This window comes from Rhinoraja longicauda, chromosome 1, assembly GCF_053455715.1.
Source record: "Rhinoraja longicauda isolate Sanriku21f chromosome 1, sRhiLon1.1, whole genome shotgun sequence".
In the NCBI taxonomy this organism is placed as follows: Eukaryota; Metazoa; Chordata; class Chondrichthyes; order Rajiformes; family Arhynchobatidae; genus Rhinoraja; species Rhinoraja longicauda.
The window spans coordinates 127,688,822-127,716,683 of record NC_135953.1 but is presented as its reverse complement, the minus strand read 5'-3'; the positions used below and the strand labels follow the sequence as shown (position 1 = coordinate 127,716,683).

At 46.6% G+C, this 27,862-nt stretch overlaps 1 protein-coding gene across 1 annotated transcript in view; it reads right to left on the bottom strand.

Annotated features, from left to right (window-relative positions):
* Positions 1 to 15,220: 15,220 nt before the first annotated feature.
* Positions 15,221 to 27,862, bottom strand: part of alpk1 (alpha-kinase 1) — a 75,178-nt gene continuing 62,536 nt past the window's right edge. The window contains exons 11-13 of the mRNA XM_078412507.1: positions 26,275 to 26,437; positions 22,105 to 22,291; positions 15,221 to 15,894 (exon numbers count right to left, since the gene is read on the bottom strand). Of these exons, the coding sequence (XP_078268633.1) occupies positions 15,686 to 15,894; positions 22,105 to 22,291; positions 26,275 to 26,437 (559 nt within the window). The 3' untranslated portion in view covers positions 15,221 to 15,685. The remainder of the gene's footprint in view (positions 15,895 to 22,104; positions 22,292 to 26,274; positions 26,438 to 27,862) is intronic.

Here is a 27,862-nt window from a genome sequence, read left to right as displayed (position 1 = left end):
TCTCTCTCTCTCTCTCTCTCTCTCTCTCTCTCTCTCTCTCTCTCTCTCTCTCTCTCTCTCTCTCTCTCTCTCTCTCTCTCTCTCTCCTCTCTCCCTCTCTCTCTCTCTAATTTTGTGAGGATTTGCCTCATGTAGTAAAGTGGTCACAATAACCGCATAGAGCTTTCTTTTCTCTTGCTTTGGATGGAAGCGGATAATTCCAATTGGTGGTCCAGATCAATGCACTCACACTGACCTCCTCAACCATGAAACATGCATACACAGGCTACTTTTAGATTGAACAAAACCCCCTTAAAGTGAATGTTACCTCCACCACTACCATTCTAATATTGGTTTTAGTCCCCTGCGGGTTCTGAAACCTCTAGCCTTTCAACCAAAGTATTTATGACACTCCAATAAATTTAGAAGAACCAGCAAGATCTTTGATAGTTTGAAGAAAGAAGCACATGGCGAAAAAGAGATTATTGTCCTTTTCAATGCAGCTTAAATGATCAGCTTGAATCAGGTAGGCTACTCCTATTGATTGAAGTTTGAAAGCTCATAATGAAATTAAGGGTTTGGGGTTCTGAGGTTAATGATAGGGAAATAAATACAAATGCTTCAGGTTAAAATGCTCCTTGTATTCTGGCTTAGTTAATCATTAATAGTGAAAGAAGGCTCCTTTCTGACAGAATAATGGAAAGTCCCTGCTACAAAGTCCAATCAAGAGCCTACTGAAATCCACATGGCACCTTATTGCAAATGGTGCTTGGTTTAGATTAAGTTGTGCACAAGCATATTTCCTTTGTATCTTTTCAAATTTTTTTTGTCTGGCTTAAATGGAACATGGATGTGTTAATCTAATAAAAAGAATTCCATACTTTATGCCATAGAAATAATATGGTAATGTAAAAGATATGAAAGTGCTGTAAGACTGTTGTCGCTAACTACATTTAGAATCTGTAAAATTTAAATTACTGGAAATAAAACAAAATAAAATTTTGCCATTGTGAACAACAGGAATATTTTAATTTGTTTTTAGTTAACAAATCAGTCTTATCAGTCTGCCATTGCTCAGAACATAAACTACAATCAGTTATTTTGATATGAAAGACTATTTTTAAATGATTTCCAGGTATCACATGGAAACGGAACTTATTTCTACTGTGGATGCGCAGGTTAATAGGTTTAAAGATTAATTTTTTTTTGATCAGCAGTTTTGACCAACTCTGGATAAAATGCTCTTCATCTTACAAACTTGCATAGATAGATAACAATTAGCAAACTCAACAGCTACATTAAAGGTTATACATGTACTGCCAATGAACACACTGAAGTGCCTCTTTTAAAGCCCGGCCAAGTTTAAGTCTATATTGTTCACCATAGAAATCATTTTATCACGATGCATCATAACTTGGTTTGGGAACAGTTCCATCCAAGACTGCAAGAAATTGCTGCGAATTGTGGACGCAGCCCAGACCATCACACAAACCAACCTCTCTTCTATTGACTCTATTTATACCTCACACTGCCTCGGCAAGGCCAGCAGCATAATCAAGGACGAGTTGCACCCTGGCCACTCCCTCTTCTCCCCTCTCCCATCGGGCAAAAGGTATCGAAGTGTGATAACGCACACCACCAGATTCGGGGACAGTTTCTTCCTAGCTGTTATCAGGCAACTGAATAATCTTACCACAACCAGAGAGCAGTGCTGAACTACTATCTACCTCTTTGGTGTCCGGACTTTGCTGGCTTTACCTTACACTAAACATTATTTCCTTATCATGTATGTATACACTGTAAATGGATCGTTTTTAATCATGTATTGTCTTTCTGTTGACTGGTTAGCACGCAACAAAAGCTTTTCACTGCACCTCGGTGCACATGACATTAAACTAAACTAAACTAAACTAAATAGACAAATGCATATCGCTAGGAAATAGTAGCTTTTCCAAGGCACTGAAATCACTCCCAATGCCAGGGGCTATAATTGAGCAGGCTATTCAAAATATAGTCTGTCTGAGTGTTTAGATATAAAATTTAAGTTGATGAAACATACCAACACTGCTCCAAACATTGACCTCTTGATCTCTTTTAATATTGATACCTATCAATAGTGTGTGGTCCTTGGCTCTGTCTGCCTCACGGATCAGCTCATCTCTGATTTTTTGTTTGTGGCTTGAAGTGCAGAAGTCTGGATGAGCTGCAAGTCAGATGTAGCAGGTGTAGCAGAAACAAGCTGGGCCAAATGGTCATCTATTTCCCAACAGCAATGGCTGAAATAAGTAACTGAAACCTATGCATTTAAGTAAGTTACCAAAATATGATATATGTTCTAATCTGTAACATATGATGAACATTTGACAGTACTGGGCCTGTACTCACTGGAGTTTAAAGGGATCGGGGGGGGACGACCTCATTGCAACTTACCGAATGGTGAAAAGCCTTGGCCGCAGGGGGAAAATTCAACCCACCAACTGGATGTGGAGTCGGGGAGGGGATTTCAAGTGTGTTCTCGTAATTTTGGCTGGATTAAAGGAGGTGCCAGTTGCCATAAAAACGGGGTGAACCTGTATTATCCATGTTGTAGCGACCATAGAGAATGGTCCGGGTCGTCGAACCCTCAGATTGGCCAGCAAGGTCACGTGTGAGCGCGACCGTAGGGATTGGTCCAGAGAGCGACATCGCTGATTGGACAGCGTGGTCATGTGCGCTTTTGGCGCCCGAAAAGGTTCAGTTCAGAGGAGTCTTCGAAGAAGACAGTGAGTTTTTGATGGTTGTCCTTTACCTTGTTGTTTAACCTTTGTATTCGAATATTGCTGTCGCAATAAACTTCTTCTACAACCAACAAGTTTCCGGACTCGCCATATTGGTGACCCCGACGTGATCTGGACGATCACCGACTATGCAGGAACACGACGCCCCGTTGTTGGATGCCGCGCCCGGCACACCGGAGTTAAGCGCAGTAAGCGTTCACCTTCCGTCGTTTTGGACACATCAACCGCAATCTTGGTTTGTCCACGCCGAAGCCCAATTTCATTTAAGGAACATATCGGCCGACGCGACGAAGTATTACTATCTCGTCAGCGCTCTATCACCGGAGACGACCACACGCGTGATGCGGTTCATCGTTAATCCGCCTGCGGAAAGCAAGTACGAGGCAATGAAGAAATTGTTACTGCGAACCTTCGGGTTTAATAGGCACGATCGCGCTGAAAAACTTCTGCACCTACCGGACCTCGGAGATCGACGGCCGTCCGTTCTCATGGCCGAGATGATGATGCTAGCCGGTGAGCATACGGATTGCCTCATGTTCGAACAGGCATTCCGAGAGAAGCTTCCCGAGGATGTCCAACTGCTGCTCACGGATTGTTCTTTTAAGGACCCCGAAGCATATGCAGAGAAAGCGGACGCGCTCATAGCGGCTAAATCGAAGGCAAGCGGTTCGATCAACAAGGTCTCGACATCAGTGACCACGCCACAGCGACATCAAGATGGCGCCGTGTCTCCCGCCAGTTCTCCAAAAACCCGCCAAAAAGATCTGCACAAGCGCGGCTAGTGCTATTATCACCTACGATGGGGTAGAGAATCCTGCAACTGCCGCTCACCTTGTACCTTCACGGGAAATGCCTTGGCCGATCGCACATAGGGGCAGTTGCGATTGGCCAGAACCGACGCCTCTACGTCCACGATCGATTCACGGACACAGAATTTTTGGTGGACACGGGAGCCATCGTCAGTATAGTGCCGCCAACCGACCTCGAAACCAGAACGGGTAAGACAGGTCCCACCCTCATCGCGGTTAATGGCAGCCCCATTCGCACTTTCGGTATACGGAAGATGTCCCTTGTGTTAGGCCTCCGCACGTACGAATGGCCATTCATCATAGCAGACGTCAGACAAGCGATCCTAGGCGCAGATTTTCTCTGGGCTTTTTCACTGGTCCCTGATGTCCACGGTAACGACCTCCGACCCTCCGCCAGCGAGGAGCCCGTCGCTCCGACAATCGCCTCCCCGCCCAGCCCTACTGTCCAGGCCGTCGTCGCGGCCCCTGACTCGTATGCTGAGATCCTGGCGGAGTTTCCAGAGCTGCTCATCCAACGTTTTGACACGCCTTCGGCCAAGCACGGCGTGGTCCACCACATCCGCACCGAGGGCCCTCCCATTTTCGCTCGGGCCAGGAGACTACCGCCAGACAAACTGGTGGTGGCACGGGCGGAATTTAGGAAGATGGAGGAAATGGGCATTGTCCGTCAGTCCGACAGCCCATGGGCCTCGCCGTTGCATATGGTCTCCAAGGCATCTGGGGGGTGGAGACCATGTGGCGATTATCGGCGTCTCAATGCTGTCACCACGGCTGATCGCTACCCCATACCGCACCTACAGGACTTTTCGTCTGGGCTGGAAGGGGCGGTGGTGTTCTCCAAAATCGATTTGGTGCGAGGATACCACCAGATTCCGGTGCGGCCGGAGGACATACAGAAAACTGCCACGATTACTCCGTTCGGGTTGTTCGAATGGTTGCGTATGCCTTTCGGTTTAAAGAACGCGGCACAGGCTTTCCAACGACTGATGGACCGTGTGGGTCGGGGTTTACCCTTTTTGTTTATTTATTTAGACGACATCCTGGTCGCCAGCCCCTCAGTGCAGGAACACCAGGTCCACTTGCGGACTGTGTTCCAGCGGCTCCAAGACCACGGGCTCATTATCCAACCCTCCAAGTGTCAATTCGGCCTCCCTTCTCTTGATTTTCTAGGGCACAGAATTACCCCTGCCGGCGCCTCCCCTTTGTCCGAGAAGGTGGAGGGTATCCGGGCATTTCCCAGGCCCACCACAGTAAAAGGACTACAGGAGTTCGTAGGTATGGTTAACTTCTACCATAGGTTCGTTCCGGCAGCTGCGCGAGTCATGCGCCCGCTCTTCCAGTGCCTTGCGGGAAAACCAGTAGAGTTGATATGGTCCCCGGCCGCAGAGTCGGCTTTTACAGCAGCTAAGGCAGCCTTGGCAGACGCCACCATGTTGGTCCACCCGAGCCCCTCCGTCCCCACGGCCCTGATGGTTGACGCCTCTGACGTGGCGGTGGGCGGGGTCTTGGAGCAGCAGGTCGGTGGCCGTTGGCAGCCCTTGGCGTTTTTCAGCCGGCAACTAAATTCGGCTGAGCTGAAGTATAGCGCATTTGACCGAGAGCTTCTGGCCCTCTATTTAGCTGTTCGTCATTTCAGGTACTTCCTTGAGGGCCGCCCATTTGTGGCCTTTACGGACCACAAACCATTAACATTTGCATTTTTCAAATTGTCTGACCCATGGTCGGCTCGCCAGCAGCGGCACCTGACTGCCATCTCCGAATTTACCACCGATGTCCGTCATGTCGCGGGTAAGCTTAATGCCGTTGCTGACGCCCTGTCTAGACCTGCTTTTTCCCCTATTTCGGCGGTGGACTGCGAGGTGGATCCCCAGGAGCTTGCGGAGGCACAGCTTCTAGCGGATACCGCCTCGGCATACCAGTCCACCACTTCGGGATTGAAGTTGGCTCAGGTAGCCTGCGGGTCGGAAGGCACAAAAGTTTGGTGTGATGTTTCCCTTCCCCGTCCCAGGCCGGTAGTACCGCCCTCCCTTCAGCGCCGGGTTTTTGATGCCATTCACGGGCTGGCGCACCCGTCCATCCGCTCCACCTCTGCTTTAGTAGCAGCTCGGTTTGTCTGGCATGGCCTACGGAAACAGGTAGCGGGTTGGGCACGTTCCTGCGTTCCCTGTCAGACCGCTAAAGTCCAGCGCCATGTCCAGCCCCCCGTACAGGAGTTCGAGGTCCCAGCAGTTCGTTTTTTCCACATCCACGTGGATTTAGTCGGGCCTTTGCCTTCCTCCCGGGGCTACACCCACCTCCTCACGGTGGTGGATCGGTTCACCCGGTGGCCAGAGGCTTTCCCATTGTCTGATATCTCGGCAGCCTCTTGTGCCAGGACTTTGGCCCTCCATTGGGTAGCACGTTTCGGGGTCCCGGCAGTTATTACCACTGACAGGGGGCCGCAGTTCACTTCGTCCCTCTGGGCCGCGCTCGCAGAACTGTACGGTTCCAAGTTACAAACCACTACTGCATACCACCCCCAGGCAAATAGACTTGTAGAAAGGTTCCACCGTCAACTTAAGGCGTCCCTCAGTGCAAGGCTTGAAGGCCCGGACTGGGTAGACCAACTCCCCTGGGTTCTTCTGGGCATCCGGACTGCTCCTAACCAAGATCTCGGTGCGTCGTCCGCGGAGCTAGTGTATGGCTCGACACTTCGAGTACCCGGGGATTTGTTTCCGGACCCCTCAGACCAGCTGCCTACAGTCCCATCAGTCTTAGCATCGCTCCGGGCGCGGGTGGGTTCCCTGGCTCCAGTTCCGACTTCACGTCATGGGTGTCCCATGGTACATGAACCGCCTTCCCTGAAGGACTGTGAGTTTGTGTTTCTGCGAAAAGATTCCCATCGTGCCCCGTTGCAGAGGGTCTATCAAGGGCCGTTCCGGGTTTTGCGTAAGGGAACGGCTACCTTCACCTTAGACATGTGCGGCAGGAGTGAGCTCGTCTAGGTGTCCCGGCTCAAACCTGCACACTTGGATCCGGATCAACCAGTCCTGGTCGGCCAAACCCCTAGGAGAGGCCGGCCTCCGTCAGTTCCGCTCAGTCCAGGACCCCCCGTTCCGGCAGTTCCTCCAAGTCCGGAATCCCCTGCTCCTGTGGTTCAGGCTGCCCCTCTCCTTACTCGTTATGGTCGCGAAATCCGGCTCCCTGCTAGGTTCCGTACCTCGGGTTCTGGGGGGGGGTCATCTAGCGACCATAGAGAATGGTCCGGGTCGTCGAACCCTCAGATTGGCCAGCAAGGTCACGTGTGAGCGCGACCGTAGGGATTGGTCCAGAGAGCGACATCGCTGATTGGACAGCGTGGTCATGTGCGCTTTTGGCGCCCGAAAAGGTTCAGTTCAGAGGAGTCTTCGAAGAAGACAGTGAGTTTTTGATGGTTGTCCTTTACCTTGTTGTTTAACCTTTGTATTCGAATATTGCTGTCGCAATAAACTTCTTCTACAACCAACAAGTTTCCGGACTCGCCATAATGTAATGTTGAGACTTTACATTTAAATTCAAATCACTAGGCCTCTAGAGCTATAACATCTCAGGGATAAAATAGGGGAGACTAGTGCTCCAAGAGCCTCTTTCAACCATCAAGAGAGTTAAGGGTTGAGGTTTGTGGTCGACGATAACACATCATTAATAATTAAGCTGTGTTTTTAACTAATTTTATTATTTTTGTACAGTTAAATGGGCTGTCAACAGATGGTCTGGGTAGTCTGGTGAGGGAGCCTCAGGGTACACCACCTGCACATGGATGCTGTCTGTGATCGGCCCCACTTTGCAAGAAAACTCCTCGTTTAGAAGGCAGAGCGCAGGTTAGCCCTGGACAGGTGGGTCAGGTTAGTGAGGCTGGGCAGGTAGTGTGAATGGTGTGTTCCGATAAAGGGACAGAGCCAGTAGGATCCAGCACATTGCCTTTGGGAAAATTCTGGCTAACTTGCCCAGCTCACCTAAATCTTCCTACATGTGAACCTTCTTCTTAATAAATAAGAATGATGTGTTATTGTCGACAACAAACCTCAACCCTTAACTCTCTTGATGGTTGAAAGAGGTTCGGAGCACTAGTCTCTCCTTTTTTTATCCCTGAGATGTTATAGCTCTAGAGGCCTAGTGATTTGAACTTAAATGTAAAGTCTCAACGTTACATGGATAATACAGGTTCACCCCGATTTTATGGCAACCGGTAATGCAGCACCTCCTTTAATCCAGCCAAAATTACGAGAACACACTTGAAATCCCCTCCCTGACTCCACATCCAGTCGGTGGGTTGAATTTTCCCCCTGCGGTCAAGGCTCTGGTACTCTGGCCCAGCTGGGGCTGGCAGATCCGTTCCCATAGCTGACGGTAGCAGCTGGACCTCCGATCGGCCAGTCGAATTTGCCCCCTGCGGCCGGGACTCTGGAACTCAGGCCCGGCCGGAGCCAGTAGATCCGTTCCCATAGATGACCCCAGGCCTAGTTTGCAGACCAGTACCTCTGCCCTTCAGCGGCCTAGGTGGACCGTCTCGGTTATCAATGTGTTTATTGATAGTACATATAGAAGTTACAGCCACTTTCCAATTATGCTGGTTGACAAAACTACACAAACATGGTTTTACTGGTCAAAAGCCGGAAGTGCAGGGCTAAAACCAAATACAGATAAGCCATCATTTGGCTGAGGGGATTTAAGCACCATTTATTCAGTTATTGCTTCTATTTCATAGTTTAGTTTAGTTTATTATTGTCACGTTTACCAAGGTACAGTGAAAAACTATTTTGCGTGCTATCCAGTCACCAAAAGACTATACACGATTACAATCAAACTATCCACGGTGTACAGATGCAGGATAAAGGGTATAACATTTAGGGCAAGAGAAAGTCCACGATGTCATATTCTGTTTCATAATGAAACAAAATATAATTCAGGATAATTCACCAAAATGGTTTCAAACAAAATTTGACAGTGAACCAGCAAGGAGTTGTTATCTCAGATTGTCAAATGCTTGGCCAACAGGTTTTAAGATGCCGATTGAAAAAAAGGAAAGGGCATGAGCTGAAATGGTTAAGGAAGGAATTCCATCCACTGTATGTCTTAAAAGTCAGAATTGGAAGAAGGAAGACATTTTGGAGAGTTGTGCAGATTAAAGGTATAGATAATAGGAATGTGAGGGGTAGCCTTTTTTCACTCAAAGGGTGGTGGGTGTATGGAACAAGCTGCCAGAGGAGGGAGTTGAAGCTGGGACTGTCCCAACGATGAAGAAACAGTTAGACGGGTACATGGATAGGATAAGTTTGGAGGGATATGGACCAAGCATAGGCAGGTGGGACTATTGTAACTGGGACATGTTGGCCGGTGTGGGCATGTTGGGCCGAAAGCCCTGTTTCCACACTATATCACTCTATGACTTTAGGACTATGATAAGAACTTAATTTGCCTCTGAAATGGAGAACACAAGGAACAGTGGGATCTTGAGTAAAATACAAAGTGCTGGAGTAATTCAGTGTATCACAAAGTGCTGGAGTAACTCAGCAGGTCAGGCAGCATCTCAGGAGAGAAGGAATTGGTGACGTTTCGGGTCGAGACCCTTCTTCAGACTGATGTCAGGGGGGTGGGACAAAGGAAGGATATAGGTGGAGACAGGAAGATAGAGGGAGAACTGGGAAGGAGGAGGGGAAGAGAGGGACAGAGGAACTATCTAAAGTTGGAGAAGTAAGTCAGTGGGTCAGTCAACATCCGTAAAGCCCTCCATAGATGCTGCCTGCCCCGCTGACACTTTGTATTTGCCTTTGATTGTTTTTACACTTTTGATTGTTTTTACACTTTTTTCCCCCGTTTTGCGCCAGCGAAACAGCTTTGACCGCATCTTCACATCGTTCCGCTTAAGCACTCTCTAGTGAAACTCGACTTGGCGTTAGCCACTGTTCCTTTGCACTTATCTATTAAAATAACTTCACGGATTAGGCAAACCCTTAAAATGAAAGAGCTGCACGCCAAGAAAGAACAAATATAGCAGAATACACTTAACTAATACATGGAAAGAGTTCGTAAATGATTAGAATTAATGCGGAACCAGTTGATACCGGTGATGAAACCCAGCGATTAATACCCGGTTGGAGACTCCAACTATCAATGACAAAAAAAGACACAGAATGCTGGAGTAACTCAGCGGGTCGGGCAGCATCCCTGGAGAACATGGATAGGTGATGTTTTGGTTCGGGACCCTTCTTCAGAACACTGAGTTCTATGGAAACATAGAAAAATAGGTGTAGGAGTAGGCCATTCGGCCCTTTGAGCCAGCACTGCCATTCAATATGATCATGGCTGATCATCTTAAATCAGTACCCTGTTCCTGCGTTTTCCCCATATCACATGATTCCTTTAGCACTAAGAGCTAAGTCTAAATCTCTCTTGAAAACAACCAGTGAATTGGCCTCCACTGCCCTCTGTGGCAGAGAATTCCACAGATCCACAACTCTCTGGGTGAAAAAGCTTTTCCTCATCTCAGTCCAAAATAGCCTACCTCTAATTCTTAAACTGTGATTCCTGGTTCTGGACTCCCCCAACATTGGGAACATTTTTCCTGCATCTAGCTTGTCCAATCCTTTAAAAATGTTATCGGTTTCTATAAGATCCCTGTTCATCCTTCTAAATTCCAGTGAATACAAGCCCAGTCAACCCATTCTTTCATCATATGTCAGTCCCGCCATCCTGGAAATTAACCTGGTGAATCTACGCTGCACTCCCTCAATAGCAATAACGTCCTTCCTCAATTTAGGAGACCAAAATTGCACACAATACTCCAGGTGCGGTCTCACCAGGGCCCTGTATAAGTGCAGTAGGACCTTCTTACTCCTAAACTCAAATTCTCTCGCAATGAAGGCCAACATGCCATACGTTTCTTCACTGCCTGCTGAACCTGCATGCCTACTTTTGGTGACTGATGTACAAGCACACCCAGGTCTCGTTGCACCTCCCCTTTTCCTTATCTGACACCATTCAGATAATAATCTGCCTTCCTGTTCATGCCACCAAAGTGGATAACCACACATTTATCCACATTATACTGCATCTGCCATGCCTCTGCCCACTCACCCAACCTATCTGAGTCACCCTGCAGCCTCATAGCATCCTCCTCGTAGCTCACACTTGCCACCCAGCTTTGTGTCATCCGCAAACTTGGAGATGATCGCTCCAGCGTTCTGCTTGATACTTCATGTTGGTAGTTGAACCAAATATTAAGTATGCATATAAATAGGCGCATAGCACACAAGAGGGAAAAGAGCCTCTGAGCTGTCAGGTGTAACAAATCTGACTGTGTTCCTGATTAAATTTTTATATTTGTCTGTTTCATTGTCATCTTCCCCAAGCTAACAATGATCTATTCTACATTTTCCTTGAGCCCCGTCCCCTTTGATGACTCGATTTCACACCTTGCCCTTCCATATCTCTGTGTCTCCCTCTCCCCTGACTCTCAGTCTGAAGAAGGGTCTCGATCCGAAACGCCACCCATTCCATCTCTCCAGAGATGCTGCCTGTCCCCCCCTGAGTTACCCCAGCTTTCTGTGTCTATCCTCGGTTCAAACCAGCATCTGCAGTTCCTTCCTACACACAAAAAAAAAGTACCCGCGGCTGCTTTGATTGTAAGACACAGCTGATTTATTTGCAGCTGAGCTGTAGTAAACCATTTCATGCCCTTCTGCAGACTCCAGAGAAACGAGCTGTGCCTAAAGTTGCCCTTTTTTGTTTGCAAAAATCATGTAATAATAAGCTGGCCGCCGTCTAAACGACTTTCCCTGCAGTCCCAGTTAGTGTCGGCGTGAGTGTGACTGACCTGTGTCACTGTGAAATGCTTTGGTGATCTTTAGTGAACAGCAGCGTGCAATATAGGATTTCCCCCCAAGAGCGGTAGCAGCTAACACTGAGCCCAGCTTCACCGGCAGGAGCAAGTAGGGAAACCACACGGTATGAATGTGCATGCCACTAAAAACCCAATTTGTCGGGAAAACGATGGGAATTGTTTGAGGTGGGGCCGCTGTGTGACTTTCTTTAGGCTGGAGGGGGAAAAGAGGGCTGCACAGAATGGCCATTATAGTCTGGATTTGGCCGCTGGCTTTCTTGTCGCCCTCATTCATATGTTATCCGATGAATTACACTTTTTGTTCTTTCTCCCCAAGCCTTTCTTAATGCCCCGTGTGCGTGACAGGTATCATTAGCTCATGCGGCTAAAACGGCTGCAGTGTGGCGGGGAGGGGAGGGGAGGGGAGGGGGGTTCTGAACAGCCCAACAACCGTTAAAAAGACAAATGGGAAATCTTATTACACACTCTGGCTTCTCGATGGAACCATTAATACCATTCAGTTTTCTTATACTAAATCAGCCATAATAAAGGACCTCCCCCACCCATCCCCACCCACATTATATTCGAGTTGTTTTGTACAAAGATATTTCTGCAAATCTCAAGTAAAACCAAGACTGTCCACAGTTGCTGCCACTGCTTGACGAGAGGGCAGACAAACAATTGTAGCAGTGACCAGTGTAAAGTATGCAGTAAAGAATGACCCCCTCAGTTTGGTAGCAGCTGAAATGGCTTTTCCCTTCACAATGGTCAATATGCCAAATGCCTATGGATGATGGACAGTGTGTGCAATGAGATTGAGAGTGTAATCCGAGCCCGCTCCCAGCTCACCTGGCAGCGCCCGACTTTTCATGGAGCTTCCAACAGTCTCTGAAAAGGAGGATTACTCCTCTGGGTAATCCTGCTCGATTGCAGAACACTTTCTCATTATACAGCTGTGTGCCACCCCCAAATCGCACTGTTGAAAATCCATTAAGGATTGATGTGGTGTTGTAGGGTGTGTCTTACAATAACTTGGGAATTTGGTATGGGGTTTAGATATGTCTGATGAGTATTTACACTTGCAATAGTTTGCAGGGTGCTGCATTTGCCCTGTAATCCAAAACATGTTGCAAATGTTGGCCAAATAGGAGAGAAAAGGATTCACGTGACTGACAAATTATTCACTCATATACACAGGCAGATATACTAAACTGGACTAATGCCAAAGCACAATAGGTTTGATTTTGAAAGGCAAATGTTTTGGCTTGCCAGCTGCTGTGGTCTGCTTTTTCCCAGCGAATATGCGACATGTTAATATTTTTGGCCCACCGTGCTCTGATTTCAAAGAAGGGTATATATTACTGGAATACCTCCCAGGCCTCACTTAAACCATGTCATCAAAAACGTAACTAACCTGCACAAACCTAATGTGTAGGAAGGAACTGCAGATGCTCGTTTAAAGCGAAGATAGACACAAAATGATGGAGCAACTCAGCGGGACAGGCAACATCTCTGGAGAGAAAGAATGGGCGATGCTTCGGGTCGAGACTGAAGAAGGGTCTCGACCCAAAACATCACCCATTCCTTCTCTCCAGAGATGCTGCCTGTCCCACTGAGTTACTGCAGGTTTTTGCGTCTATCCTCTGCACAATCCTAATCCTACCTCATCACCGGAACACTACAAGCCACCGACTGCATTACCATGGATTTTTAAAACAATTATGTTTCTTACTAAGTATAAGAAAATAACTGCAGATGCTGGTACAAATCGAAGGTATTTATTCACAAAATGCTGGAGTAACTCAGCAGGTCAGGCAGCATCTCAGGAGAGAAGGAATGGGTGACGTTTCGGGTCGAGATCCTTCTTCAGTCTGAAGAAGGGTCTCGACCCGAAACGTCACCCATTCCTTCTCTCCTGAGATGCTGCCTGACCTGCTGAGTTACTCCAGCATTTTGTGAATAAATGTTTCTTACTAATGTTTAGTTTGGACATTTTATGTGTAATTTCTGTTTATTTCTAATTGTGCGGTGTCTCAGTCCATGTGCCTGTGATGCTGCAAGCGTGATTTATTTTATTTTCATTTTACCTGTTCCCTCACCGTACTTGAACATAAACTCAACTTGAAGGTGAACTTGAAAGCTGCTTGACCCAGGTTCTGCAGTGATACAAAATAGGCTGCAAGATCAGCTTCTGGGGCCACCTTGTGAAGGTGTCACATTCAGGATGGAAGGCTGAGGTGGGAGGTTCCTTGGAGGGCAAACCTAATTTTCCTTTCATATTCTTGAAGGCACACCTTTCCAATCGAATTCTAAAATGAATTGAAACAAGACATGAACTTGTTTGGGCCTTTTATGGTCTGGCTTAGCTTCTCTGAAGCCTCATTCAGCTCCCATTGACGTTGTGCCTTCCTCTTTAAAACAGGTTAAAATAGACTGTTGATGGGTTTTGTGACCAGTAGTAAGCTTGGAGGCTTCTGCTGGGCGAAAGGGGTTTTAGATCACTCCTGCTATTCTAACTGCTGCATAGCCAGACAGTCTGAGGTGCTGCCACATCCAGTTGTGATTCGTGGAAGACACTAGCGGGCTCCAGAATCACTGAAGGTGGACCCGAGTCATCGGATTACAAATGGTTGAAGCATTCATGAGCATCCTGAATCAAAAATATTTAGTGGAAATATCTCAGCCTCTGCATAAGGTCCTCACAGGAGCCAGGAGTCAACCAACAGTGTGTCAGGAAACAGCTGACAACAGTGGACACAACAAAAGCCCCAGGCTGTGCAAATATCCCAAGTGGTGTTCTCCACAACAGCCATACCTTGAGCTGTTCCAGTGTAAAAGCAACAGTAGCATCGAAAAAGACAATGTGGAAAATTGTCCAGATGTGTCTTGTTTACAAATTTAAAAAAACCCCAAATAATAGAAACTCTAACTCGTTTTTAGCTGACCTTTTATTTGAGTTTTCAAAACATGAAGGATTGCTGTAACCCTAAGGAAATTCAGCAGTGATTTACAAAACAAATCTTCAAATTGTAACAACAATGCAAGCTCACGGTTAAAAAAAAATAAAATACAGAACTTGATTGCAAGAAATATGCACCAAAACTTTAATCAATTAATAACTGTTCATTTACTTTTTTACGTATTATACTTAGGTCTGCTGAGTGGAAGGAAATAATTGCAATTAATCTTTGATATGTGAGTGTTTTACTTACATTGTTAAACACTAATACAGCACTAATGTTCAATAGATCGAGCAAATTAAAACATTTGAAGAGTTTAGAACCAGATTAAAAATATGAGGTGGGTCACATAGGATTGAAGGGGTGAAATTTCAACACTTGGTGGGAATTTTCTACGTTGAGTCTCTGTGACTGATTTCATTTGATACAGAGAATGATCAACCTCGGGATATTGGAAAAAAAGGAAGGGATTTTGCAGGAAAAGTGTGATGAAAATCAGCCATGATTTTGTTGAAATCTTGAGAAGACTTGAGGACCAGAATGACTTCCTCCTGCTCCTCTAGTTATGTTTTACAACAGACAGACAGAGAGAGAGAGAGAGAGAGAGAGAGAGAGGAAGGAAGGAAAGGGTCAGAGAGATCGTGACAAGAGAAAAGAAGGGGATGAGTGAAAGAAGCAAGAGATGGAAGCAAAAAATGGAGTGAGAGATAGAAAGAGGACACAAAGAGAAAAAAAAAGTGCAAGATAGCTAGAGAGAGAGAAGAGCGATGAGAAAGAAAAGAGGAGGAAGTGCGAGATAGAGGAAGGGGAAAGAACTGGGAGAAGGAATGAGAAAAAGGAACAAGAAAAGGCCCTTTATGTGGTGACTATTTGCATACCTTCGGTATGCAAGCAAAGAATTTTACTGTGACTGGTCACATGTGACAATAAAGTAAATTATTCGTATTCAGTATTCAAAAAGAGAGAAGTGAAACTCCTCAAATAAAAATATCGCCCTTGCCAAAATCCAGCTAGGTCTGAAAAATATTCAGTGATCTATATTGCTTGTCTTGCTTGTGTTTGGTGCAAACAATGGAAGTTGATCTTCTCGCTGCTGTTATTCTGTGTCTTGCGGCATTGCCTTCACAGATATTTACCAGGTGCACCCTGCATCCGGAGTCGGGGATGGCACCGGCAACTGCAATTAAGAGTAATCCTGATGCATTTGCAGGAAGAGTGGCCTGTGGGTTGTTGGGGCAATGCAAAGATCATCTTCTGCACCATTAAGGAGGATGAGACAAGATTCTGACAAATTCCAACATACCTCTCAAGAAGACAAACCTAGGCTGAAGGTGTTTCTTCCACATTCTCCCTGACAGGGTTCTTCAGAGTGAGGATGTGGCAAATCTCATTGCATTCCTTGTGCTGGCAGTTAAAAAAGTATCCGATGCCTTTGTCTGCAAAGTTTAATCCCCACTGGTGTTTTTTCACTGAGTGAATCTGAGGATCTGTGAGGTAAATGAGGCCTTTGCCATCTCCAGTGATCCAGCCTGTGGAATAATTTGGTGAAAATCTCAGTTAAATTGTTGACTTTCTCTTAAAAGTTCTCTTGAGACAGTTTCAAATACAGAAATTGGCAATTCAATCTGGATCTCATTAATTCAGGTGAAGCGTCAAACTGTTTTTATTCCTGTAGTTTCCTGGGAAATGCCGTTCTCAGAATTTTAACTTATTTAGAATATCATGTGCTACCTTTAACTGCGCAATAGGACGGTACGGTGGCGCAGCGGTCGAGTTGCTGCCTTACAACGCTTGCAGCGCCAGAGACCTGGATTCAATCCCGACTACGGGTGTTGTCTGTACGGAGTTTGTATGTTCTCCGCATGACTGCGTAGGTTTTCTCTGAGATCTTTGGTTTCCTCCCACACTCCAAAGATGTACAGGTTTGTAGGTTAATTGGCTTTGGTTTGTATCCTTGGTATAAGTGTAAATTGTCCCTAGTGTATGCAGGATAGTGTTAATGTGCGGGGATCGCTGGTTGGCGCGCTCGATGGGCCGAAGGGCCTGTTTCCGTCCTGTATCTGTAAACTAAATGACCTTCTGTGGGGCCTGAAGGTTCCCGGGATGCGCTGCGCAGCTGCCGAACCGGCGGAGAGCGTGGACGAACGCGCATCGCCGAGAGCGAGGAGGGCCGCTGAGAGTGAGGAGGGGCCCACACAGCCGAGAGCGAGGAGGGCCGCTGAGAATGAGGAGGGGCCCACACAGCCGAGAGGGAGGAGGGCCGCTGAGAGTGAGGAGGGGCCCACACAGCCGAGAGGGAGGAGGGCCGCTGAGAGTGAGGAAGGAACCACACAGCCGAAAGGGAGGAGGGCCACTGAGAGTGAGGAGGGACCCACACAGCCGAGAGGGAGGAGGGCCACTGAGAGTGAGGAGGGGCGAACACAGCCGAGAGGGAGGAGGGCCGCTGAGAGTGAGGAAGGGGCCCACACAGCCGAGAGGGAGGAGGGCCGCTGAGAATGAGGAGGGGCCCACACAGCCGAGAGCGAGGAGGACCGCTGAGAGTGAGGAAGGAACCACACAGCCGAGAGGGAGGAGGGCCGCTGAGAGTGAGGAGGGGCCCACACAGCCGAGAGGGAGGAGGGCCGCTGAGAGTGAGGAGGGGCCCACACAGCCGAGAGGGAGGAGGGCCACTGAGAGGGATGGAGGGCCGCTGAGAGTGAGGAGGGCCCACATAGCCGAGAGGGAGGAGGGCCGTTGAGAATGAGGAGGGACCCACACAGCCGAGAGGGAGGGAGGGCTGCTTAGAGGGAGGGAGACCGCCGAGCGCTGGTATGGATTTTACTAAGGGTTTTGATAAAGTCCCGCATGGTTAGGCAGATCCAGAATGTTAAGATGTACGGGATGCACAATGACTTGGACAGATGGATTCCGAACGGGCTTAGTCATAGAAGTCAGAGGGTTGCGGGTGGAAGGTAAATATTCTGTCTGGAGGTCTGTGACAGTGGAGTTCCACAGCAATCTGTGCTGGGAACTCTGCTGTTTGTAATATATAAAAAACATAGCACAAAAAGTAAGGAAATTTGTGTTTGGTAGATTATTTCTTTGTTGTAACAATGCTTCTTGGCAATAAATCTTATACCGTTGGAAAGCCTGTTTATTTCCCTTTTAAATGGTGCCACATTTGTAAGGAACATGCATTTGTGGGATGAGCAGCAGAGCTGAGTATATGGGTTGTGCCCATGAAAAATTTGCCAAATCTTCTCTGCCACTGCCAAACAGCTCATTCTGCTGTTGCTATTGACTCTTGTTTTGAGCTTCTGGTACCCCCAGAATCGGCATGCCACGTTTGACTGATCTGGCAGCCCTATGAGACCGGAGATCGGCTGCGTGCAGTCTGTTCCGAATTGTCTGGGCAGAGAGCCGTCGGCCATATCATCCTGCAAACCTTGACTGCAAATCTGTAGAAGACAGCCTACGGTTCCTAAGTGCTGACAGGGTGAGGAAACAGTCTTCTTCGGGTGTCGTCTTCTTGGGACGCCCACTTCGCGGCCTGTCTCTGACATCCCCCGTTATATGGAACTTGGTCTTCACTTTGGAGATGGTACTAGGGCTCACTCCAAATAATGCCGCAACTTGGTTTTGCGGAACACCAGCTTGAAGTTGCCCTATCGCACGGGCCCTATCCAGATCAGTCAAACGTGGCATGCTGATTCTTGGAGCAGACACCTACTGACCACTGTAGCAGGGCCCATGCTCACAGATGCTGCCAATCAGGTGCCAATCAGGCACCTGATTGTCAGCACCTGGGGGTACCAGAAGCTCAAAACAAGAGTCAATAGCAACAGCAGAATAAGCTGTTTGGCATTGGCAGAGAAGATTTGGCAAATTTTTCATGGGCGCAACCCATATACTCAGCTCTGCTGCTCATCCCACAAATGCATGTTCCTTACAAATGTGGCACCATTTAAAAGGGAAATAAACAGGCTTTCCAACGGTATAAGATTTATTGCCAAGAAGCATTGTTACAACAAAGAAATAATCTACCAAACACAAATTTCCTTACTTTTTGTGCTATGTTTATATATATATAAACGACCTAGATATAAATGTCGATGGGCTGCTGAGTATGTTTGCTGATGACACCAACATTGGGGGAGTTGCAGACAGTGAGGATTGGTGTCAGAAGATACAGTGAGATGTAGATCATCTGTAGAAATGGACAGAGAAATGGCAGATGGCGTTCAACACGAGCAAGTGGTGAGATATTGCACTTTAGGAGGTTGAATATCAGGGGAGTATACAGTTAATGACAAGACCCTTAACAGCATTGATGAGCAGTCCAAATTCATAGCTCACTGAAGGTGGCAGCATAAAAAGATAGGGTGATAAAGAAGGCATATGGTATAGACAATAGACCATAAACAATAGGTGCAGGAGTAGGCCATTCGGCCCTTCGAGCCAGCACCGCCATTCAATGTGATCATGGCTGATCATTCTCAATCAGTAACCCGTTCCTGCCTTCTCCCCATACCCCCTGACTCCGCTATCCTTAAAAGCTCCATCTAGCTCTCTCTTGAATGCATTCAGAGAATTGGCCTCCACTGTCTTCTGAGGCAGAGAATTCCACAGATTTACAACTCTCTGACTGAAAAAGTTTGTCCTCATCTCAGTTCTAAATGGCCTACCCCTTATTCTTAAACTGTGGCCCCTTGTTCTGGACTCTCCCAACATTGGGAACATGTTTCCTGCCTCTAACATGTCCAACCCCTTAATAATCTTAAACGTTTCGATAAGATCCCCTCTCATCCTTCTAAATTCCAGTGTATACCAGCCTAGTCGCTCCAGTCTTTCAACATATGACTGTCCCGCCATTCCGGGAATTAACCTAGTAAACCTACGCTGCTCGCCTTCATTGCTCGGGGCATTGAAGATACGACTCAGGAAGTCATGATGCTGCCCCAGGTGACTATGGTTAGGCTGTATTTGGAATATTGCATGCAGTTCCGGTCACCCCATTACAGGAAAGATGTCAAGGCTTTGGAGAGGGTGCAAAGGAGGGTGTCCAGAATGTTGCCTAAATGAGAGTTTCAGCTTCAGGTGGGATAGACTTGGATTGTTTTCTCTGGATCGTCAGAGGTTGATGGGGGAGACTTGATAGAAGTAAATAAAATGATGAGTGGAAAAGATAGTGTAGACAGTCAGAACCTTTTTTTTGCAGAGTGAAAATGTCAATACTCGAGGGCATGGCTATAAGGCGAGAGGGGGATGTCTAATGGGATGGAAGGGCAGGTTCTTCTTCGACAGAGGGTGGTGGGGGCCTGGAGCGCATTGCCAGGGGTGGTGGTGGAAGCAGATACGATAGTAGCATTGAAGAGGCTTTTAGAAAGGCACATTGAAGTGCAGGAAATAGAGGGATATGGATCATGTGCAGGCAGATGAGATCAGTTTAACGGCGTCATGTTCAGCACAAGCATCATGGGCCGAAGGACCCATTCCTGTGCTGTACTGTTCTATGTTCTGTGAAAATTAAAACGAGGAAAATTACTGATTAACAAAGATTGAAATTTTATTCTGGGTCCATCTAAGTTGTTGCTGTGTAATGCATGAATGGTCCCCAGACGTGCTGTGGAATCTAACGAGGTCTCCCTTGGCAACCATTTCTTCTATGGGCCCAACCTCTGACCGCCAACTTCCTTCAACCTCTTGATGCTCTCCCAATCATTCCATCCCATCCCATCACCAGTGATTGCTGAGAAACAAAGCCCACACCTCTACTGCTGATCAGCAACAACAGAGACTCATTTATACCATTGGGCCTCTCTCACTCACAGTTACACCTGCCCCCAGGCCTGGCCTTAAGCAATTTCCTTTGCATACATTGTGCTGATGCAGCCCTGAAGGGTAAGGCCTTACGTCATGCAAGGTCGAGTCAGTTACACCTGATTCCATGGACCTCAGGTGATGATGAATTTCCTAGCAATGGCCCTACAACAAAAGTAATTGGCTACCAGACCACAACCATTCTAGGTGGGGCTGGTGCCACAGGAGAAATTCTAGATTCTAAGGATTTTGACCTAGATTCTAAGGAGATTTTAAAACTTTTCCAAATCCTTCAGTTCAAGCAATGTGGCCTTTTTTTTCACATTCTAAAATCATTCCATGAGAATTTTGATGTGCGAACTGGTAAGAAGTAAATGTTCCAATGGACATTTCAATTCCTGCCTCTGCCTCCTTCATTTCACGATGTTTGTAATTCTCTCACTAGATTTAGATTTAGAGATACAGCACAGAAATAGGCCCTTCGGCCCACCGGGTCCACGCCGCCCAGCGATCCACGCACACTAACACTATCCTACACCCACTAGGGACAATCTTTATTTTTTTTTACATTTGCCCAGCCAATTAACCTACATACCTGTACGCCTTTGGAGTGTGGGAGGAAACCGAAGATCTCGGAGAAAACCAACGCAGCTCACAGGGAGAACGTACAAACTCCGTACAGACAGCGCCCTTAGTCAGGATCGAACCTGAGTCTCCGGCGCTGCATTCGCTGTAAGGCAGCAACTCTACCGCTGCGCCATAGTGTTCATCACTAGTGAGAACATTTATGCTGTAAAGCTCCCTTAGGATCTTTTCTATCAGAATAAGATCACCCTCATACTTTTAAACTACAAGTAACACCGACCTAAATTGCCTACTCTCTCTCAATAGGTCAACCCTCTCATCCCAGGCATTAACCTTGTGAATCTCCTTTGGACTGAAGTCTGAAGAAGGGTATTGACCCGAAAAGTCACCCATTCCTTTTCTGTAGAGATGACGACTGACCCGCTGAGTTACTCCAGCATTTTGTGTCTATCTTTGGTGTAAAACAGCATCTGCAGTTCTTTCCTACACACAACTACATATTTTTTTGGTCAGGGGACCAAATTGTACACAATATTCTAGGAGTGGCTTCTTCAATACCCTGTACAACTATAAGAAATTCTCCTTATTCTTAAACTCCCCTTTGCTATAAAGGGGAATGTCCCATTTGCCTCCGTAACTACTTCTTAGACCGGCTGCCTGTTAACCTGTTGTGATTTGTGCGGTAAATTATCAAGGTCCCTCAGAAGTTCAGAAGTTTGCAGTCTTTTCATTTCTTTTACTGAAGTGCATCACCACTGCTTCCTCAGATTAAACCATTGTTGCCAGGTTTTCACTCAATCTATCTGTATTCCGCTGCAGAAACACAGTGTCCCCATCACAACATGCCTTCCTGCCTTTATCATCAGCAGATTTAGAATCCGTCCATTTCATTCCGCCTCATGGGAATGACACACTGGAGACACACTTGAACTGAGTGACGAAGTGAGGAAAAATATTTTTAAACGTGGCCCCTTCCAAAAGAAAATAAAGAGAAAACTGAATTTCTTCTCGTGAAGTTCCGATAGGACAAACTCTAAAACTGGAAACAACTGGCCACTTTTGTCAACACAGTGACTTTCCCTGATGATTGGGAGTTTCTGCCATCATCGAGCAACCAAGACACCTCTCCTTGACCCTGTCAATTGTGGTTTGGATAATGGTACACACATGAAGTTCAATGTGATCAGCCATGATCACATTGAATGGCAGTGCTGGCTGGAAGGGCCGAATGGCCTCCTCCTGCACCTATTGTCTATTGTCTATTGAAGTTGGTGCGATTCTATAACCATTAGAATTACTTGCATGTGGATTTTGAAGGCTACTATTATCCATTGGGCGGCATTTAAATTACTTACCCTGTAAATCGACCACTATTTCTTCTTGGTTTGAAAACTCATAGGTAAAATGTCCAAATGCAAGTCCGTATATTGTTGCTTCATATTCTTTGCGAACGTCCCTTTTGTTGTTGGTTAGTTTTATGAACTTCCCAAGCATGTACGGCTCTACGCTTACACAGCCCACAATTTGGTTGTCTTCCAAAAGCTGAGGAAAAAGAAAGCCTGAAGTGAATGCTGGGCTATTTTGATATGAACGCCTCACAAAGGACACTTTCTTTCACAGATTTTAACCTGATGAATGTAAAAGAAAATGAACATAAATTTAATTTACCTTTGCAGTTTAACTCTTCATTAATGCACCTGTGAACTTCCATCATGAACAAGGCAGAACTGATTCAATCTTACAAGTACTTACAATCACTCCAAGCGGACAGTGCAACCACATTCTACAAATGAATGAAAAAAGCACCTAGATTGCAGGAAGAAGGCTGTGCACCCACAAAGATGGACAACTTTCCTTTGAGCGGCATTTTCTGGGCGGCACGGTGGTGCAGCGGTAGAGTTGTTGCCTTACAGCGCTAGAGATCCGGGTTCGATCCTGACTAAGGGTGATTGTCTGTAAGGAGTTTGTACACTCACCCCAAGACCTGTGTGGGATTTCTCTGAGGTCTTCAGTTTCCTCCCACACTTCAAAGACGTACAGGTTTGCAGGTTAATTGGCTTGGTATAAACGAAAATAGTCTGCCATATCACTATTCTTAACACATTTCAAATGTGTGCCACTATATCTATGAGCTTCATCTTTTCACATTTTTAAAAACTTTTGGAGAACATTAAATGCCCATTTCTAAGTGTACTTGAGGAGAGCGTGAGCCATCTTTTTAAGTTGCTGCAGTCAATCGAGTGATGGCAACACAAGAAACTGTAGATGCTGGAATCCTGAGCAAAACAACAAAGTACTGGAGGAACTCATCGGGTCAGGTAGCATCCATGTAGAACATGAACGATCGCCCTTTCAGGTCAGAACCCATCTTCAGTCAGAAGAAGGACCTCAACTTGAAACGTTATCTATACATTCTCTCCACAGATACTGCCTGACCCACTGTGTTCCTCCAGCACTGTGTTTTTAAGTCAATCTAGCGTTTGTAGTCCCAGAAACCAGTGTTTGGATGTGAAGCCCCAGGATTTAGACCCATTGAAGAGATGCTCCGAACTCGAGAACGCACAGTTGGAGAAGATCCAACAAATGGTGGCACACCCACATGCTTGTCGCCCTTATCCCTCTACATGGCAGAAGTGGAGGCTGCAAAGTGGTGTTGGAGTAGGCCTGGCCGGTAAGTGCAATGGTAAACATTGCAGCCACTGTGTTGGGTTGGATGGAGGAGGGGAGTTGGGGAGGGGGGGGGGGGAATGTATGGGGGTGGGGGGGAATTGTGGATGTGGTGTCAAGCAAATGTGCTGCTTTGACCCGGGAGGTACTGAAATTCTTGAGTGTTGTTGGAGGTAAGTAGAGGGTATTCCATCATGCTCCTGACTTGAGCCATATTCCATTGGGCATCCAGCCTCGAACCTGCTTGTGTATCCATCGTATCGATGTGGCTGATCCAGTTATGTCTCTGGTTAACTGTAACTTCTAAGATACAGATGGTTGGTGACTTGGTGAAGATCTGTGGTTTGAATGTCAAGGGAAGGGAGTCAAATTCTTCTTTTGTTTGAGAAGTGACAATATTACTTGCTACTCATCAGTCCATGACCGAATGTGGTCTGCCATTTGTTGTTTGCGGGCATAAACAGGTTCGCTTTCTGAGCAGTTTCAAAAAGGACATTGAACATTGTGAAAACATCAGTGAGCATCCTGACTTCTGACTTAATGGTGGTTGGTTGTTGACGGAGCAGCTGAAGATGGCTGTTCTTACTTGACAAGGCTGTGCTGACTCCACTTTTCAAACCTGTGACACCTGTCACATTGAGGGACAAGAGCAAATAGTAATACAGTCATTTGCAAGGTATCCTGCAAATCGAGCAAAATCTTCAGTTGAAACCATCTCCTCAATTGTCTAAGAAAATAACTACAGCTGCTGGTACAAATCGAAGGTATTTATTCACAAAATGCTAGAGTAACTCAGCAGGTCAGGCAGCATCTCAGGAGAGAAGGAATGGGCGACATTTCGGGTCGAGACCCTTCCTCAGACTGATGTCAGGGGGGCGGGACAAAGGAAGGATATAGGTGGAGACAGGAAGACAGTGGGAGATCTGGGAAGGGGGAGGGGAAGAGCGGGACAGAGGAACTATCCTGGACATTGTTTCGAGGAACATCTGCAATTAGGGCTGGAAGGATTTACTTGCAACAACCATAAGAAACATTTGAGCATTTTATTCACTTGAGAACTAGCCATGCCTCTGGCCAAGCCATTCCAGTGCAGCAACAATACTGGCATCAACCTGATACTATGGAAAATTGCTCAGCTATCCCAAGTTCACAAGTTATAGTAGAGTTAGGCCATTCGGCCCATCGAGTCTACTCCGCCATTAAATCATGGCTGATCTCTGCCTCCTAATAACATTCTCCTGCCTTCTCCCCATAATCCTTGAAACCCATTCCATGGTGTCCACAAAAGCAGGACTCGTCCATTCCAACCGATACAAGTCAATTCAGATTCTTCCCTTTGATTTCATTGGATTCAATTCCATGAGGGCTTCTTGTTACCATACTTCTAGTTTAGTTTAGTTTAGTTGAGTTTAGAGATACAACGCAGAAACAGGCCTTTCGGCCCACCGGGTCTGCGCAGACCAGCGATCCCCGCACATTAACATTATCCTACGCACACTAGGGGCAATTTTTACATTCGCCCAGCCAATTTACCTACATACCTGTACGTCTTTGGAGTGTGAGAGGAAACCAAAGATCTCGGAGAAAACCCACACGGTCACGGGGAGAACGTACAAACTCCATACAGACAGCACCCGTAGTCGGGATCGAACCTGGGTCTCCGGCGCTGCAAGCACTGTAAGACAGTAATTCAACCGCTGTGCCATCTGCAGTTAAAGGCAGCCTTGCCATTTAGGATAGCTCATTTTGCTCATTCCTTTTGTACTTATTTGAACTAGGCTGGTATGAAGTGTGGAGCCAAGCAATCCTGTTGAACCTTAACCTGAGCATTAGCATGTTGGTTATTGCTTGTAAGGTGCTCATATGGCATCAGTTTCCACCATTTCGTGAGTAGATTGATGGGACAATATCAGCCAGAATGTACTGTCTTGTTGTTGTGCACTACATGTAACACAGCCATTTCTCATGGGTGCCAGTTTTGTTGTTGTACTGGAAGAGGTCAGCTAAAGACTGGAGCAAATATTGTCAGTCTGTTTTAGAGCTGGACAATCTCACAAAAATGGGTACTCTATCCCAATAGTCATGTATGTTGGTGCGATGATGTGGGTGGAGCATACAGGATGTCCCCTTACTCAATGATGGCGGGACTCATCATAAGTGCTGAATGTGCTGCAGCAAGTAAGAATTTCATTATTCTATCTGGGACATATGACAATAAAACACTCCTGACTCTTGAAGGCAAGACTGAAGTAAATTGTTTAGTTTAGTGAGACAGCATGGAAGCTGGCCCTTCGGCCCACACCGACCATAGACCATCCCATCGATTACCCGTTCACACAGTTCCATGTAACTCAACTTTCCCATCCACTTCCTACACACCAGGGGCAATTTACAGAGTCCAAATAACCTACAAACCCGCACGTCTTTGGGATGGGGGAGGAATCCGGAGCACCGGAGAAAAACCCACGCAGTCACAGGGAGAACATTGCAAAGTCCACACAGACAGCACCCGAGGTTAGGATGGAACCCGGGTGTCTGGCAGTGCGAGCCAGCATCTCCACCAGCTACGCCCACTGTGCCTTCCCATTCACAACCATATTCAGACACAGGTCGTCTGGTGCTGACCAGACGATCCGCCTTGGTTTTCTGCTGAGATTGCCATCATCACAGAAGACAAAACCCAGCCAGCTCAAATCATGTTAAAGGCACCCTTAGTACGTTCGTTATGATATATTAGTTCCTCCAGTGAAGCAATCAGTAAGATTAAGCCATCCCATTTGTCGACAGCTTCCACACTTCACTCTTCCAACATCTCATTTTTGAGGAGCTTCCACTTTATGCCTTTGACTTGCACTTACCAAGAGAACTGAGGATGGAATATAATATATCTGTGTTGGAACTTGCTGCTCGTACAGCCTTTTGTTGAACTCCGTCACGTAGTGTTGCGCTGTCATTTGCCGTTCAACGTCATGGAAATGGTAGGAGAGCTCTTTCATATTTTTGTATTGTTTTCCAACATATCTGGAACAGCAAGGAAGAGTGAGTTAAGGCACTGGTTTTTGCTCTTCTCTTTTTGAACTTGTTTGGGGATCCGTCTATGGATTTTTGAGCTTTGCTTGTGGAAGCAAGTACCTGCAGATGCTGGTTTACCTGGAAAGGCACAAAATGCTGGAGTAACTCAGCGGGTCAGGCCATATCCCTGGAGAATGTGGAGGGGTGACGTTTCAAGTCAGGACAAAGGGCCTGACCCACAGCGTTTCTCCAGCGTTTTGAGATTTCCTTTGTCATGAAAGAATCATTACATATATCAGAAACGTATCTACATTGGGAAACAAAACCCTTCTTCAGTAGAATGGTCCATTCTCTCCCCAGACTATATCCACTGTACCCCAATCCAGAGCCTGCTCTGACGTCTGTTATTCTTAAGTCTTTTGTTTTCCACTTGCTTTTAGCTAATCGGTTAAGGATGGCACAGTGACGTGGCTGGCAGACCTGCTGCCTCAGCGCCAGAGACCCATGTTTCATCCTGTCCTCGGGTGCTGTCTGTGTGGAATATGCACGTTGGACATGTAACCACATGGGTTTCCACTGGGTGTTCCAATTTCCTCCTACATCCCAAAGACATGCAGATTTGTTGGTTAATTGGCCTCTGTAAATTGCTCCTAGTGTGTAGGGAATGGATGCAAAAATGGGATAACATAGAATTAGTGTGAATGGGAGATCAATGGGCTCTGTGCGTCAAAGGGCCCATTTCCATGCTTTGTCTTTAAATTAAACTTAACTAAGATAATGACCAAATTTGGACAGACTAGAATGGCACTCTTGTCAATTGAGCCATGAGTCAATTGAATGTATAAAATCATGAGAGGAATAGATCGGGTAGATGTACAGAGTCTCTTGCCAGTGCAGGTGAATCGAGGACCGGAAAACATAGGTTTAAGGTGAAGGGGAAAAGTTTTAATAGGAATCTGGGGGGATACCTTTTTCACACAAAGGGTGGTGAGGGTATGGAACAAGCTGACAGAGGAGGTAGTTGAGGCAGGGACTATCCCAACATTTAAGAAACAGTTAGACAGGTACATGGATAGGACAGGTTTGGAGGGATATGAGCCAAACACAGGAAGGTAGGACTAGTGGACCCACATGTTGGCAGGTGTGGGTAAGTTGGACCGAAGGGCCTGTTTCCATGCTGTATCACTCTATGACTCTATAAGAAGGGGCTCACCATCACCTTAAGGGAAATTAGGGATGACAGTAAAGGCTGGTTTTGACAGTGCAACCACATTCTAAAAATGAATGAAAAACCCACCCAGATTGCAGGGAGAAGGCTGAACAACTACAAGGACGGATAGACATCTTTTCTTTCGGCGACATTTTTTGGGTGGATTTTTGGATGGTGGTGCAGCAGTAGAGTTGCTGCCTTACAGCGCCAGACTCCCAGGTTCA